Source organism: Rhinatrema bivittatum, chromosome 1, assembly GCF_901001135.1.
Source record: "Rhinatrema bivittatum chromosome 1, aRhiBiv1.1, whole genome shotgun sequence".
Classification (NCBI taxonomy): domain Eukaryota; kingdom Metazoa; phylum Chordata; class Amphibia; order Gymnophiona; family Rhinatrematidae; genus Rhinatrema; species Rhinatrema bivittatum.
This window is the reverse complement of record NC_042615.1, coordinates 399,460,613-399,474,778: the sequence shown is the minus strand read 5'-3', so window position 1 is coordinate 399,474,778 and position 14,166 is coordinate 399,460,613. Positions and strand designations below refer to the sequence as shown.

Here is a 14,166-nt window from a genome sequence, read left to right as displayed (position 1 = left end):
AAGAGAGGGTTCCAGGGAACACAAAGGAGAGTAGGACACATAAGGGCAAGGGAAAGCTACACAGGCATAAGGGATCCTGGGGGGTGGGGCAGAGGAGAGTGGAGAGAGAAAGGGGCGCCTCGGAGGAGGTGGGGAGTACTTAGGAGAGATACCGAGGTCGGATGAGCGGGGGGAGAGACAGATAATATAAACGGTTACCTTTAGTTAGGTATTCTTCGTGTAGAGGGAAGCGAATGGGGGTAGGCCTGAAGGAACAACCAAGTTTTTAGTTGGTTGTTCAATGTCAATTTGGGGCACTTTCTTCCTCCCCTATTCCCCCCTCCCCAGGCATACCTCATTTATGGGGTAGTCTGCTTGGGGCAAAAATGATTCCTATGCACTCCTGCCCTGCTGGCACTAGGTTTCAAAATGGCACATAAGGGCACATAGTCACAAAGGTCACATGCAAAGTAATTATGGTTATTCCAAAACTGTTGCATTTTATCACTATTGACTTGTCGATAGTGCACAGGATCCTGCATTTCATATGATTTTAGGTACTAACAAATAATGAAATCAATTCCTTATCTATATACTAACAAATAATGAAATCTATTCCTTATTCTTCATTTCTAACCATTTTTGTTCTAGTGGAAAGATTCCAAAAACCATGTCAACATCAACATCATTATCATCTTTACCAGCATATGCATATACCTCTCAGGGATCGAAACCACTTCTAAAGACTCACAAACAACAAGAAGAGCTACTGCCTCCCCTGCTCCTTCCAGAACAAATTATCATTCTGGAGAAACCCGATAAGAAGTACAAGAAGAGAAAGAAACAACAGAAAAAGCAAAAGCTACGGCAGTTTAATGATCTCTGGGTTCGCATCGAAGAAAGGTAATGAACTAATTACTAATTGTGATGATTGTTTAATATTCAGACAGAAGGTTTTGTAGTTTGCAATACTGACCTCTGGAAAATTTCAAAGAAAGCTGAGAAAACTGTGGCAACCTTATGTAAAGAACTGCATCCATTGCTGTGGTCCTTTAGCCAGCCTAGGGATTATCCATTCCAGTTAAAGCATATCAGCACTGTACCTGCTTTCAGTCACTAGTGAGAACAGCAGGAAAACTGATCTGACAAAAAAAACAAGTTGGAAAAAGAAAAATATGCAGTAATTTTTGGACTGAAAATTCAAAAGCAGTGCATATAGAGTTTTTAAAAATGACCTCAGGGGTTATGCATTCCCAGGGTGGAGTTAGGGTGGTGACACCATTTACATGCATACTTTCTAAAGTGCAAAGTATGCATGTAAATATAAGCATAAACATTTACACTTGCTCCCATGCAAATATAACCATGTTTGTGTATGCTGTGCAGGATTCGCGTGTTCCTGATAATTTTCTAAGCAGACTTTGTACACATGGACTTCAGTCTTAAGCACTATGTTATAAAACTGGACTCTTTAAATTTGAGTCAGAACAACCTTTTGGGTTGGCTGTTATGTAGTTACTTCTAGATCGCTTTGTAATCACTATCCTTTAGGACATCACTATGCTGCAGTTTTAAAGAAGTTACCTTAAGTCCTGCTGCATTAGCCAGAACTGTTTTCTCAGTGAAGAACATGCCACACGTGTTAGTGTATTAAAGTGTGTGCTAAACTATTAAGCAGGCATTAAAATGACATAAAATGATATTCATGGCATCAATCAAGGACAGGGTATTGTGCCACTAGAATAATGGGGATGTAGAGGTATTAGTCCGACCAAACCTTCCATGAGCATTTGATCTTTTGGACTATGAGATCTTGATGTGCATAGTTTGCAATCACTAGTTCAGTGGCAAGCAGAACTAGGTCATTTCTAGGCGAGAATAGTGCAATCTGTGATTGCTGATTGAAGAATGTCTTTATCTAGACATCTTCACTGTGGAGTCTCAAAGAGATCTTTATTGTGTCCATGCCTTTTCAACATATTCTTTATCCCTTTGGGACTTTTGAAGCAAATTTGAAATCACAGCATTTCTTTTTATTATCTTACCTTTATTGAATTTTGCAAATATACAAGTAATAAAATCATCTTGCACTTGGTAACTAAGTTACCTATCCATATCCCATAACAACAATGCTGGGGAAGTGCAATTACACAGGAGAACTAAGGAAACATCAAAGGAAAAAAGCATATCATGAAAGGAACTACTGAACAAATATATGTCTGAGCAAGACTAACTACATTTTGAGGGGTTGTTTAGTAGCTTTTGGGAATCCAAAAAGGTACTCAATTGTTCAGGAACAAAGAAGATATAACAATCATTATTAAATTTGATGATTTATTCAATTAACATAGTGTAAAAGAAGCATCTAAAGCATTTGTTTCCTCTCCTAAGGATCATAGCATATTTTTTAGGGATGTGCATTTGTTTAAAACAAATGGCCAATCCGTGACAAATATGCCCCATTCATTTGATTTGTTGTCCCCTGAAAATGAATGAGCAAGTCCCACGAATGAAACATGTCATTAGTTTCATTCATTTTTGTTTCCCATTGAAAAGCATTGGCTGCCTTGTAAAGACAGAGATTGAGGCTGGTCAGGTTATGTGGGAGGTTTCCAACATTGCTCTAAGCTTCAACGGCAAGAGGAAATGTGGAAAAAAGGATTTGCATTCACAAAAAAGCGGGGAGTAGCTTGCTTGTTACGGCGGTTACTACCCCAAACCAAATAAGCCTGATACTTCACGCATATCCAGCATAGCTCTCTGCTTCAACGGCAGGGGAGAAAGACCGCTACTTCACGCATATCCAGCATAGCTCTCTGCTTCAACGGCAGGGGAGAAAGACCGCTATTTCACGCATATCCAGCATAGCTCTCTGCTTCAACGGCAGGGGAGAAAGACCGCTACTTCATGCATATCCAGCATAGCTCTCTGCTTCAAAGGCAGGGAAGAAAGATCGCTATTTCACGCATATCCAGCATAGCTCTCTGCTTCAACGGCAGGGGAGAAAGACCGCTACTTCACGCATATCCAGCATAGCTCTCTGCTTCAACGGTAGGGAAGAAAGACTACTACTTCACGCATATCCAGCATAGCTCTCTGCTTCAACAGCAGGGAAGAAAGACCGTTACTTCACGTATACCCAGCATAGCTCTCTGCTTCAACGGCAGGGGTGAAAGTCTGCTACTTCACTTTCAATGCATATCCAGCATAACTCTCTGCTTCAATGGCAGGGGGAATGAAGAAAAGTGGATCTATATACAGACAACAATCAACAAGGACTGAATTACATAGTCTGGGTAAATAAATAAGCATGGGTGTAGCTTGCTTATTGCGGCGGTTACTACCCCTAACTAATTAAGCTAGATATTTCACTTAGATGCAGTTCCAACACTGCTCTCTACATTAATGGTGGGGGTGGAAGGGAAATAGAACCAAAAGGTTACTAAGACCCAAGAAAAACAGATAAGTATGAGAAAAAAAAAGTGCGAAGCTTGCTGGGCAGACTGGATGGGCCGTTTGGTCTTCTTCTGCCATCATTTTTATGTTTCTATGTTTCCATAGTAATCAGCCCTAATGCCTATGACGAATGTGTAAGTTCTGTTGTCAAAGAAACCAGACTGACAATGTAAGGGAATATATCAGAGTGAAACATTTTTCTAATTCAGCAAATTACTGCTCTGTCTATTTTTCCTATAGTATGTACTGACTTTTTCAAATGGAATTTGGCTTTTTCTCTTGAGGAAGAAACTTTGCTAGCTGTTGTGTGAACTGTGGTGTTCTGTTCTCCACAGTGCTAATCAACAGTGTGCTCTTTTTCAACATCAGAAACATTGTTGAGATTACTTACCTGATAATCTCCTTTTCCTTAGTGTAGACAGATGGACTCAGAACGAATGGGTATAGTATCCGCGTGCTAGCAGTTGGAGACGGATCTGACGTCAGCACGGGTATATATATACCCCCACAGGAAGCGTAGCAACTTAGTAATCTTCCTTGCAAAAGCTGTTATGGATGTGTGTACTGACGCTCAGTGAAAAGTGAAACAGGATTCCCCTGACCGATTGATAGTAGCTGGAGACCGCCAGCATTCCCAACCGGAAGGCGTTGACACCTGGTAGAGTGTACGCTCTTATGGAAACAGATGACATGGCTTACCTTGAATCGGTGAAACCCATGTACACAGGCAGCTGGGCGGGATGCTGAGTCCATCTGTCTACACTAAGGAAAAGGAGATTATCAGGTAAGTAATCTCAACATTTCCTGGCGTGTAGCCAGATGGACTCAGAATGAATGGGATGTACAAAAGCTTTACTCCCAGCCTGGGCGGGAGGCTGCCTGAGGACCATGTAGTACCACCCTCGCAAATGCTGAGTCCTCCCTGGCCTGGACGTCCAGACGGTAGAACCTGGAGAAGGTATGGAGGGAGGACCAAGTCGCCGCTTTACATATTTCCGCAGGCAATATCATCCTGGATTCCGCCCAGGATGCCACTTGTGCTCTGGTAGAATGAGCCTTGACCTGTAGAGGCGGAGACTTCCCGGCCTCTATGTAAGCTGCTCTGATAACTTCTTTAATCCAGCAGGCGATGGTGGGCCGACAGGCCGCTTCCCCTTGTCGTTTCTCGCTGTGCAGGACGAACAGATGGTCCTTCTTTCGTAGTTCTTGTGTCACTTCCAGATATCTAGGCAGCAGTCTGCCTATGTCGAGATGGTGTAGCAAACGCCCTTCTTCAGATTTCTTCAAACCTGCCGTGGTAGGCAAGGATATAGTCTGATTAAGGTGAAACTACTTTAGGTAAAAAGGAGGGAACCGTGCGAAGATGGATAGCCTCTGGAGTGATTCTCAGAAAGGGATCACGGCAGGACAGTGCTTGTAGCTCTGAGATGCGGCGTGCGGAACACACCGCCAATAAGAACACCATCTTCAAGGTTAGAGAACTGAGAGACAGGCCCCGAAGGGGTCTGAAGGTGGATCCCGCGAGGAAATCCAAAACAAGGTTGAGGTTCCACAAAGGCACTGCCCACTTCAGTGGCGGACGAATGTGCTTGACTCCTTTCAGGAAGCGAGAAACATCTGGGTGCTTGGCAATGGTCTTGCCATCCCTCCTGGGACCATAGCAAGACAGCGCAGCCACCTGAACCTTGATGGAGCTGAGGGAGAGACCCTTCTGAAGTCCATCTTGCAGGAAATCCAACACAACAGGGATTGTGGTCGCATGTGGATTGGTGCCATGAGTGTCGCACCTGCGCACCATGCTTCAAATATTCTCCAGATCCTTACGTAGGTGAGGGATGTGGAAAACTTGCGAGCTCGGAGGAATGTATCTATCACGGGCTCCTAGTAACCTCTTTTCTTCAGTCTAGCCCTCTCAAATGGTAAGAGAGAATTGAGCTGGATCCTCGTGAAGGATGGGACCTTGACGCAGAAGGTCCCTGAGAGGAGGCAGGGGAAGGGGCTCCCCTGCCAGTAGTCTTCTCATGTCCGCGTACCAGGGTCTTCTTGGCCAGTCTGGTGCCACCAGAAGAACTAGGCCCCGGTGTATCTGAATCTTGTGGATGATGGCGCCCAGCAGAGGCCACGGAGGAAAGGCATATAGCAGAGTCCCTGGAGGCCATGGCTGAACCAGGGCATCGATTCCGTGTGAGAACGGGTCGCGCTTGCGGCTGAAGTATCTGGGTACTTGAGCATTGGACTTGTCCGCCAGTAAATCCATGTCCGGAATCCCCCAGTGATCCACAATCATCTGGAAGGCTGTGGGTGACAGCTGCCACTCTCCCGGATTTAGGCGTTCTCTGCTGAGGAAGTCTGCCGTGGTGTTGTCCTTCCCGGCAATGTGGACGGTGGAGATGTCCTGAAGATTCGCCTCTGCCCAAGCCATCAGTGGGGTGATCTCCAGAGATACCTGTCGACTTCTGGTTCCGCCCTGACGGTTGATGTATGCCACCGTGGTGGCGTTGTCGGACATCACTCTGACTGCTCTGTTCTTCAGTCTGTGAGCAAATCGAAGGCATGCCAATCAGACTGCCCGAGCCTCTAGGCGGTTGATGTTCCACGCTGACTCTTCTCTGTTCCACCGCCCTTGTGCGGTAAGCCCTTCGCAGTGTGCACCCCAGCCGCTCAGGCTGGCATCTGTGGTGAGCAGAGTCCACGTGGGGGAGGACATCTTCGACCCTCTGCTCATGTGGTTGGACTTCAACCACCACCGTAACTGGGTCCGCACTCTGGCAGGCAGAGGTAGGTGCGTGGAATAGTTCCGTAGACGAGGACTCCAGCGAGAGAGCAGGGAGTGTTGTAGAGGTCTCATATGGGCCCTTGCCCAAGGTACCACTTCCAGGGTGGATGCCATGAGACCGAGAACCTGCAGATAATCCCAAGCTATGGGCCGACTGGTTCCCATCAAGTACTGGATACGCGTCTGGAGTTTTAACCGTCTCTTGGTAGTGAGACTGACTGTGTCTGCCTGGGTGTCGAACTGTACTCCCAGGTATTCCAGTGACTGGGAAGGCTGAAGGCAACTCTTGCTGAGGTTGATCACCCAGCCCAAGCTTTCCAGAAGGGCGATCACTCTGTCGGTTGTCCGATGGCTCTCCTCTCGTGATTTCGCCCTGATCAGCCAATCGTCTACGTAGGGATGGACCAGAATTCCTTCCCGCCTGAGGGCCGCTGCTACCACGACAACCACCTTGGTGAAGGTCTGCGGTGACATGGCCAATCCGAAGGACAGAGCCCGGAATTGGAAGTGGTGACCCAAATCCTTGAAGCATAGGTAGCGCTGATGATCCGGATGGATCGGGATATGCAGGTAGGCTTCCGACAAGTCTAATGCCGTGAGGAATTCTCCTGGCTGTACTGCGGTCTTGACGGAGCGCAGAGTTTCCATGCGAAACCTCAGGACCCGTAAGTATCGATTGACTGACTTGAGGTCCAGTACAGGCCGAAAGGTGCCCACTTTCTTGGGTACCATGAAAGAAATGGAATAGTGTCCAGAATTCACTTCCTAGGCAGGTACTGGGATGACAGCGTGTAAGGACAGGAGCCTCGCCAGGGTAGCTTCCAATGCTGCCTTCTTGTGTATGGGACATGAAGATTCCACAAACTTGTCCGGAGGGAGATGATGAAAGTCCAGATAATATCCCTCTCGGATAATGGCGAGGACCCACTGGTCCGACGTGATCTCGACCCATCTGGGGTAGAAGAGGGTTAACCTGCCCCCTATGGCTCCGTCCCCCAGATGAATCGGCAGATTCTCATTGTGAGGCGCGGCCGGGACCTGAGCCCGTGCTTTCTCCCCTCTTGCGCTGCTTGGTCCGAAAGGACTGATTCCTGGCCGGAGGACGCGGCGCCTGGAAGCGACTCCTGTAAGGAATGAAGCGTTGTGAACTCCTACCCCTGGAGGGCCTTGGAAAGGCGCGCTGGCTCCTTCTGAGCCGATCTTCTGGCAGTCTAGGCACTGGAGAGGTGCCCCATGTACTGGCCAGTTTATCAAGGTCGCTGCCAAACAGGAAAGAGCCCTTAAAGGGCAATCTGGTGAGGCGTGTCTTTGAAGGCGCATCAGCTGACCATCTCCGGATCCAGAGCTGCCTCCTGGCAGCTACGGAGGACGAAATCCCCTTGGCTGTTGTCCGGACTAGGTTTGATGCAGCATCCGTGAGGAACGAGAGAGCTGACTCCACGTCTGCTGCTGGAGCGTTGTTCGTGACCTGTGACAAACAGGCACGTGTCACCACTGTGCAGCAGGTTGCGATCCGCAAAGAAAGGGCTGCCACCTCAGAATGGCGTCCAGTCGCCGGTCATGAGGCTCCTTGAGGGCCATCCTCCCTTCAACTGGAATGGTAGTGCGCTTGACCACAGCGCTAATCAAAGCGTCCACCTGAGAGCACGCCAACAGGTCCTGAATAGCCGGTGCCAGGGGGTACATGCCTGTCAGGGCCCGACACCCTTTGAATGAGGCCGCTGGCGCAGCCCATTCTAAATCTATCAGTTGCTGTGCTGCTTGCAAGAATGGAAAATGGCGGGCTGTAGGACGAAGACCTTCCAGCAGGGGGTTCTGTGCAGAGGGTACCGTAGCACTGGGACCTGTAATATCCAACTCCGCCAGACACTGAGACACCAGGTCAGAGAGATCCTCCTTAGGGAAGAACCGCCTCATGGTTCTGTATGGCTCAATCCCTGGGGGAAGTTCCCGTCTGGGAGTTTGGATTCGTCCGGTGAAACCTCCTGGTCTGACTGATCTGGGCTGTCCAGCGGAGGGAGGTCCCACTCACGATAAGGGCATGAGGGTCCAGGAACAGGATCCGCAGGAGCCGCCACCGCCGCAGTCGCAGCCACCGCAGGAACCGCAGAGACAGCAGGAACAACAGGAACAACCGGAACCGCAGGGCCTGGACGGGAAGCCGTTTGCATCTGTACAAAGGCATGAATCCCCTTAAAAAGATCCACCCAGGAAATTGAAGCAGCCTCTAATCGCCGGGGTACAAGATCCCCCGGGATTCCCGATTGGTCGAGACTGCCCGCTAAATCCGGCAGCAATATGCGCTTAAGCCAACAGGCGCACAATAATACTATGCGGCAGCTATATGCGCTTAATAGAACAGGCGCTTAATAATAATATGCGGCAGCTATATGCGCTTAATACAACAGGCACTTAATAATATGCGGCAGCTATATGCGCGTAATAGAACAGGCGCTTAATAATAATATGCGGCAGCTATATGCGCTTAATACAACAGGCGCTTAATAATAATAATATGCGGCAGCTATATGCGCTTAATAGAACAGGCACTCAATAAGAATATGCGGCAGCAATATACGCTCAAGACAACCAGTGCTCAGCCATATGCGGCTAACAATACACGTTCAATGATATGCAATATGCTCTCAGCAATATGCGGTCATGAATACACGCTCAATTGTATGCAATATGCTCTTAGCAATATGCGGTTAGCAACACTCGCTCAATGAGAAGGACCGACACTAGTTAACAAGAAACTGGAGGGGAATGGAGTAGATGTAACTCCATTTACAGTAGAAAATGTATGGGAAGAGCTGGTGAAACTGAAAGTGGACAAAGCCATGGGGCCTGATGAAGTTCATCCCAGAATACTGAGGGAGCTCAGAGATGTGCTGGCAGGTCCGCTGTGTGACCTATTCAATAGATCCCTAGAAACGGGAGTGGTGCCGAATGATTGGAGGAGAGCGGTGGTGGTCCCGCTTCACAAGAGTGGGAACAGAGAAGAGGCTGGTAACTACAGACCGGTTAGCCTCACTTCGGTGGTGGGAAAAGTAATGGAGTCACTGTTGAAAGAGAGAATAGTGAACTATCTACAGTCGGGAGAATTGCTGGACCAGAGGCAGCATGGATTCACCATTGGAAGATCCTGTCAGACAAATCTGATTGACTTTTTTGACTGGGTAACCAAGGAATTGGATCGAGGAAGAGCACTCGATGTCATCTACTTGGATTTCAGCAAAGCTTTTGACACTGTCCCGCACAGGAGACTGGTGAATAAAATGAGAAGCTTAGGAGTGAGTGCCGAGGTGGTGGCCTGGATTGCAAACTGGTTGACGGACAGAAGACAATGTGTGATGGTAAATGGAACTCTCTCTGAAGAGAGAGCGGTTTTAAGCGGTGTACCGCAGGGATCGGTGTTGGGACCGGTCCTTTTCAATATCTTTGTGAGCGACATTGCGGAAGGGATAGAAGGTAAGGTATGTCTTTTTGCGGATGACACTAAGATCTGCAACAGAGTGGACACGCCGGAAGGAGTGGAGAGAATGAGACGGGATTTAAGGAAGATGGAAGAGTGGTCGAAGACATGGCAGCTGACATTCAATGCCAAGAAGTGCAAAGTCATGCATATGGGGAGTGGAAATCCGAATGAACTGTATTCGATGGGGGGAGAAAGGCTGATGTGCACGGAGCAGGAGAGAGACCTTGGGGTGATGGTGTCTAATGATCTGAAGTCGGCGAAACAATGTGACAAGGCGATAGCTAAAGCCAGAAGAATGCTGGGCTGCATAGAGAGAGGAATATCGAGTAAGAAAAGGGAAGTGATTATCCCCTTGTACAGGTCCTTGGTGAGACCTCACCTGGAGTATTGTGTTCAGTTCTGGAGACCGTATCTCCGAAGAGACAGAGACAAGATGGAGGCGGTCCAGAGAAGGGTGACCAAAAAGGTGGAAGGTCTTCATCAAATGACTTATGAGGAGAGATTGAAGAATCTAAATATGTACACCCTGGAGGAAAGGAGGAGCAGAGGTGATATGATATAGACTTTCAGATACTTGAAAGGTTTTAATGATCCAATGACAACGACAAACCTTTTCCATAGGAAAAAAATCAGCAGAACCAGGGGTCACGATTTGAAGCTCCAGGGAGGAAGATTCAGAACCAATGTCAGGAAGTATTTCTTCACGGAGAGGGTGGTGGATGCCTGGAATGCCCTTCCGAAGGAAGTGGTGAAGACCAGAACTGTGAAGGACTTCAAAGGGGCGTGGGATAAACACTGTGGATCCATAAAATCAAGAGGCCGTCAATAAAGAGTGGGTGGCTCGCCAGAATGACGGCTACTGCCTGGAGATAATACCCTTATTCAATAAACATACACATGGTTACTGTGACTCCAACATCACTCTAAGCTACAACAGCAAGAGGAAATGTGGAAAAAAGGATTCGCACTCACAAAGTGGGGAGTAGCTGGCTTGTTACGGCGGTTACTACCCCAAACCAAATAAGCCTGATACTTCACTTTCAATACATATCCAGCATAGCTCTCTGCTTCAACGGCAGGGGAGAAGAAAAACTGATACTTCACGCATAGCTCTCTGCTTCAACGGCAGGGGAGAAGAAAAACTGATACTTCACGCATATCCAGCATAGCTCTCTGCTTCAACGGCAGGGGAGAAGAAAAAAGGATTCGCACTCACAAAGCGGGGAGTAGCTGGCTTGTTACGGCGGTTACTACCCCAAACCAAATAAGCCTGATACTTCACTTTCAATGCATATCCTGCTTCAACCGCAGGGGAGAAGAAAAACTGATACTTCACGCATATCCAGCATAGCTCTCTACTTCAACGGCAGGGGAGAAGAAAAACTGATACTACACGCATATCCAGCATAGCTCCCTGCTTCAACGGCAGGGGAGAAGAAAAACAACCAATAAGGGCTGAATAACACAGTCTGGGTAAAACAAATAAACATGGGTGTAGCTTGCTTATTGCGGCGGTTACTACCCCTACTACCCCTAACTAATCAAGCTTGATATTTCACTTGGTTGCAGCTCCATCACTGCTCTCTACATTAATGGTGGGGTGGAAGGGAAATAGAACCAAAGAGCTAAGAGAAACAGATAAGTATGAGAAAAAAATGTGAAGCTTGCTGGGCAGACTGGATGGGCCGTTTGGTCTTCTTCTGCCATCATTTCTATGTTTCTATGATATGCAATATGCTCTCAGCAATAAGCGGTTAGCAATACTCGCTCAATGGTATTCAATATGCTCTCAGCAATAAGCGGTTAGCAATACTCGCTCAATGGTATTCAATATGCTCTCAGCAATAAGTGGTTAGCAATACTCGCGCTCAATGGTATTCAATATGCTCTCAGCAATAAGCGGTTAGCAATACACGCTCAATGTTATTCAATATGCTCTCAGCAATAAGCAGTTAGCAATACTTGTTCAATGGTATTCAATATGCGCTCAGCCATAAGCTCAATGTTATTCAATAGCATATGCGCTCATTACGGGCGCTCAATACCTGAACAAGGCCACAAAATGGCGCCCTCCACGGCGTGCCACGCTGCCGATCCTCGGTTCCTCGGAGACCAGAAGTAAAAGACGTACGCCTTACCTGATCCTCGGCGCTTCCCGGCTGGAACCCGGGCGGTCTCCGGCTGCGGAGGGAGAGGGCAAGTACCTTCACCGCCGCGTTTGAGGATATGCACCCGCTGCCTCGTCCACACCGGGACCGAGGCGCCTCGTATGCCTCACCCGAACCTCGCCCGGGGGCTATGTACCTGCCGCGATTCGGCCACCGGACCAAGGACTTAAACCTCCGGGGGATCACGGAAATCACCCCGGGAAACTCTACTGGGGGAGGGACCTTAGGGTATCACCGCAGGAGTGCGGGGCTCGATGTTGTAGAAGTTGTAGAGAAAAGAAAGTAGAAAGTAGATTTGGAAAACACGCTCAGCGAGTGTGCAGGCTCTCCAAACTGCTTTAGAGACGGAAATTACTAAGTTGCTACGCTTCCTGTGGGGGTATATATATACCCGTGCTGACGTCAGATCCGTCTCCAACTGCTAGCACGCGGATACTATACCCATTCGTTCTGAGTCCATCTGGCTACATGCCAGGAAATCTTCTATTCAAATCCTTTTGGCTGCTGTATGTGTTCATTTGCATAGCTTTTTAGTGTTTATTAACTGTAACATCTCACTGTCACTGCTACTGAAGAGGAAGGTTTGTGTGTCAAGGTTCTTCTACCCTGTGGGGGAGAGGCTGAAGGCTGTATCTTATGTCTGTAGTGCAGTGATTTATTTAAATTTGGACCTGTTGCAGCTGTGCCAGACAGGCAGGTAGACAGTACTAGGCTAGTTGTGCCATAGTGCCTAAGACTGAGAGGCTTTTTTTATGTTCTTTATCTGTCTAAGTCTGTGGCTGTGCACCAGAATCAGTGCATCCAGAAAGAAAGCAATCTCTGCCAGTCACCACTACAGATACAGCCAGCCACTTTGTGGATTAAGTTTGTTACCGCATTTTACTAGTGAATGGCTGTACTACGTACTCACACACATATTACAGCACTATTCACCATTCTTTGCTTTTTGTGAGTGTCTGCTTGCAGCATAGCGCACTAGTCAGAAACAGTACAGAAACAGCTAGCTGAACACCTAGATAATAATAACATACTGTATCCATCTCAACATGGATTTCGAAAGCACTACAGCACTGAGACACTACTTCTCTCGCTAACAGATAACATTCTAAGAGGTTTTGATAGTGGTAAACATTACATTCTAATAATGCTAGACTTAGCAGCAGCCTTCGACTCAGTAAAGCATGAAATACTACTAAAAAGACTAGAAGAAATCAGATTACACAGCAAAACAATAAACTGATTCAGTTCATATCTAAATAATAGGTTCTTTCAAGTTCAGATCAACAACGTATTATCAGAAAAAGTCAATCTCAAAACAGGAGTACAACAGAGATCAGCCCTGTACGCAACCTAACATATACATGCTGCCCTTATGCCATCTACTAGCAGGACTAGGAATCATACATTACATTTAAGCAGACGATATTCAACTAATTCTACCAATCGAGGACACATTAGACACATTAGAGAAAACGTTAAACCTAGCTAACATGTACCTAGACTTTATAAAACAATTGCTAAACCGAATGGAACTTGTGATTAACAGCAGCAACAGACCCCAGCTATATCTAAGAAGTGACAGTTCACAATGGAGGAAATGGGGACCTTAGAGGGTCCGGAGGCTGAAGGCAATGATACGCAGGTGATCCGGCTTTTCAAGAGCGAGGAGCTTTGCCTGCTTATACCTCAGATGTTGGAGGACCTGGGGATTAAACTCACTCTGTAGGATTCAGGTGCTGAAGCGGTTAATCTGGTTCTGGATGGCCTACGGAGACCCCTCAATGCTTTCCCAATTCCGAAGAAAATCCACAAAGTGATCAACCGAGAGTGGAATTCCCCCGACTCGGGTCTGCAAGTTGGCAGAGCGATGTCCAAGCTTTATCCACTTCTGCAGCACCATCTGTATGTTCTCAAGGTCCCGAAAGTGGATGCAGCAGTTTCGGCAGTCACTAAGAAGACCACTATTCTGGTGGCTGGAGCTTCCGCTCTGAAGGATGTTAGGATTGGAAGTTCATCTCAAGCGAGCTTTTGAGGTCCTGGGGCTTGGCCTGTGGGCAGCAATATGTGCAAATCTGATGCAGCAAGCCTATTTATGTTGGATCCAGAAGCCGCAGGAACAGTCTGCCTTCGGGATTCTTTCCCCAGTCCAGGTGGCCCGCCTGGAGGAGGGGGTTGCCTATGGCACGGATGCCTTGTATGACCTGGTGAGAACCACAGCCCGTGCTATGGTGTCGGTAGTGGCGTCCAGACGACACTTGTGGCTACACAACTGGTCAGCGGATCTGTCATCAAAATCGCAGCTCTGTAAT

At 47.5% G+C, this 14,166-nt stretch overlaps 1 protein-coding gene across 1 annotated transcript in view; it reads left to right on the top strand.

Moving 5' to 3' along the window:
- The window catches only part of LOC115091751 (metalloprotease TIKI1-like), a 158,796-nt gene that overhangs the window by 90,164 nt on the left and 54,466 nt on the right, over nt 1-14,166 (top strand). The window contains exon 2 of the mRNA XM_029601931.1: nt 631-882. Within this exon, the coding sequence (XP_029457791.1) occupies nt 631-882 (252 nt within the window). The remainder of the gene's footprint in view (nt 1-630; nt 883-14,166) is intronic.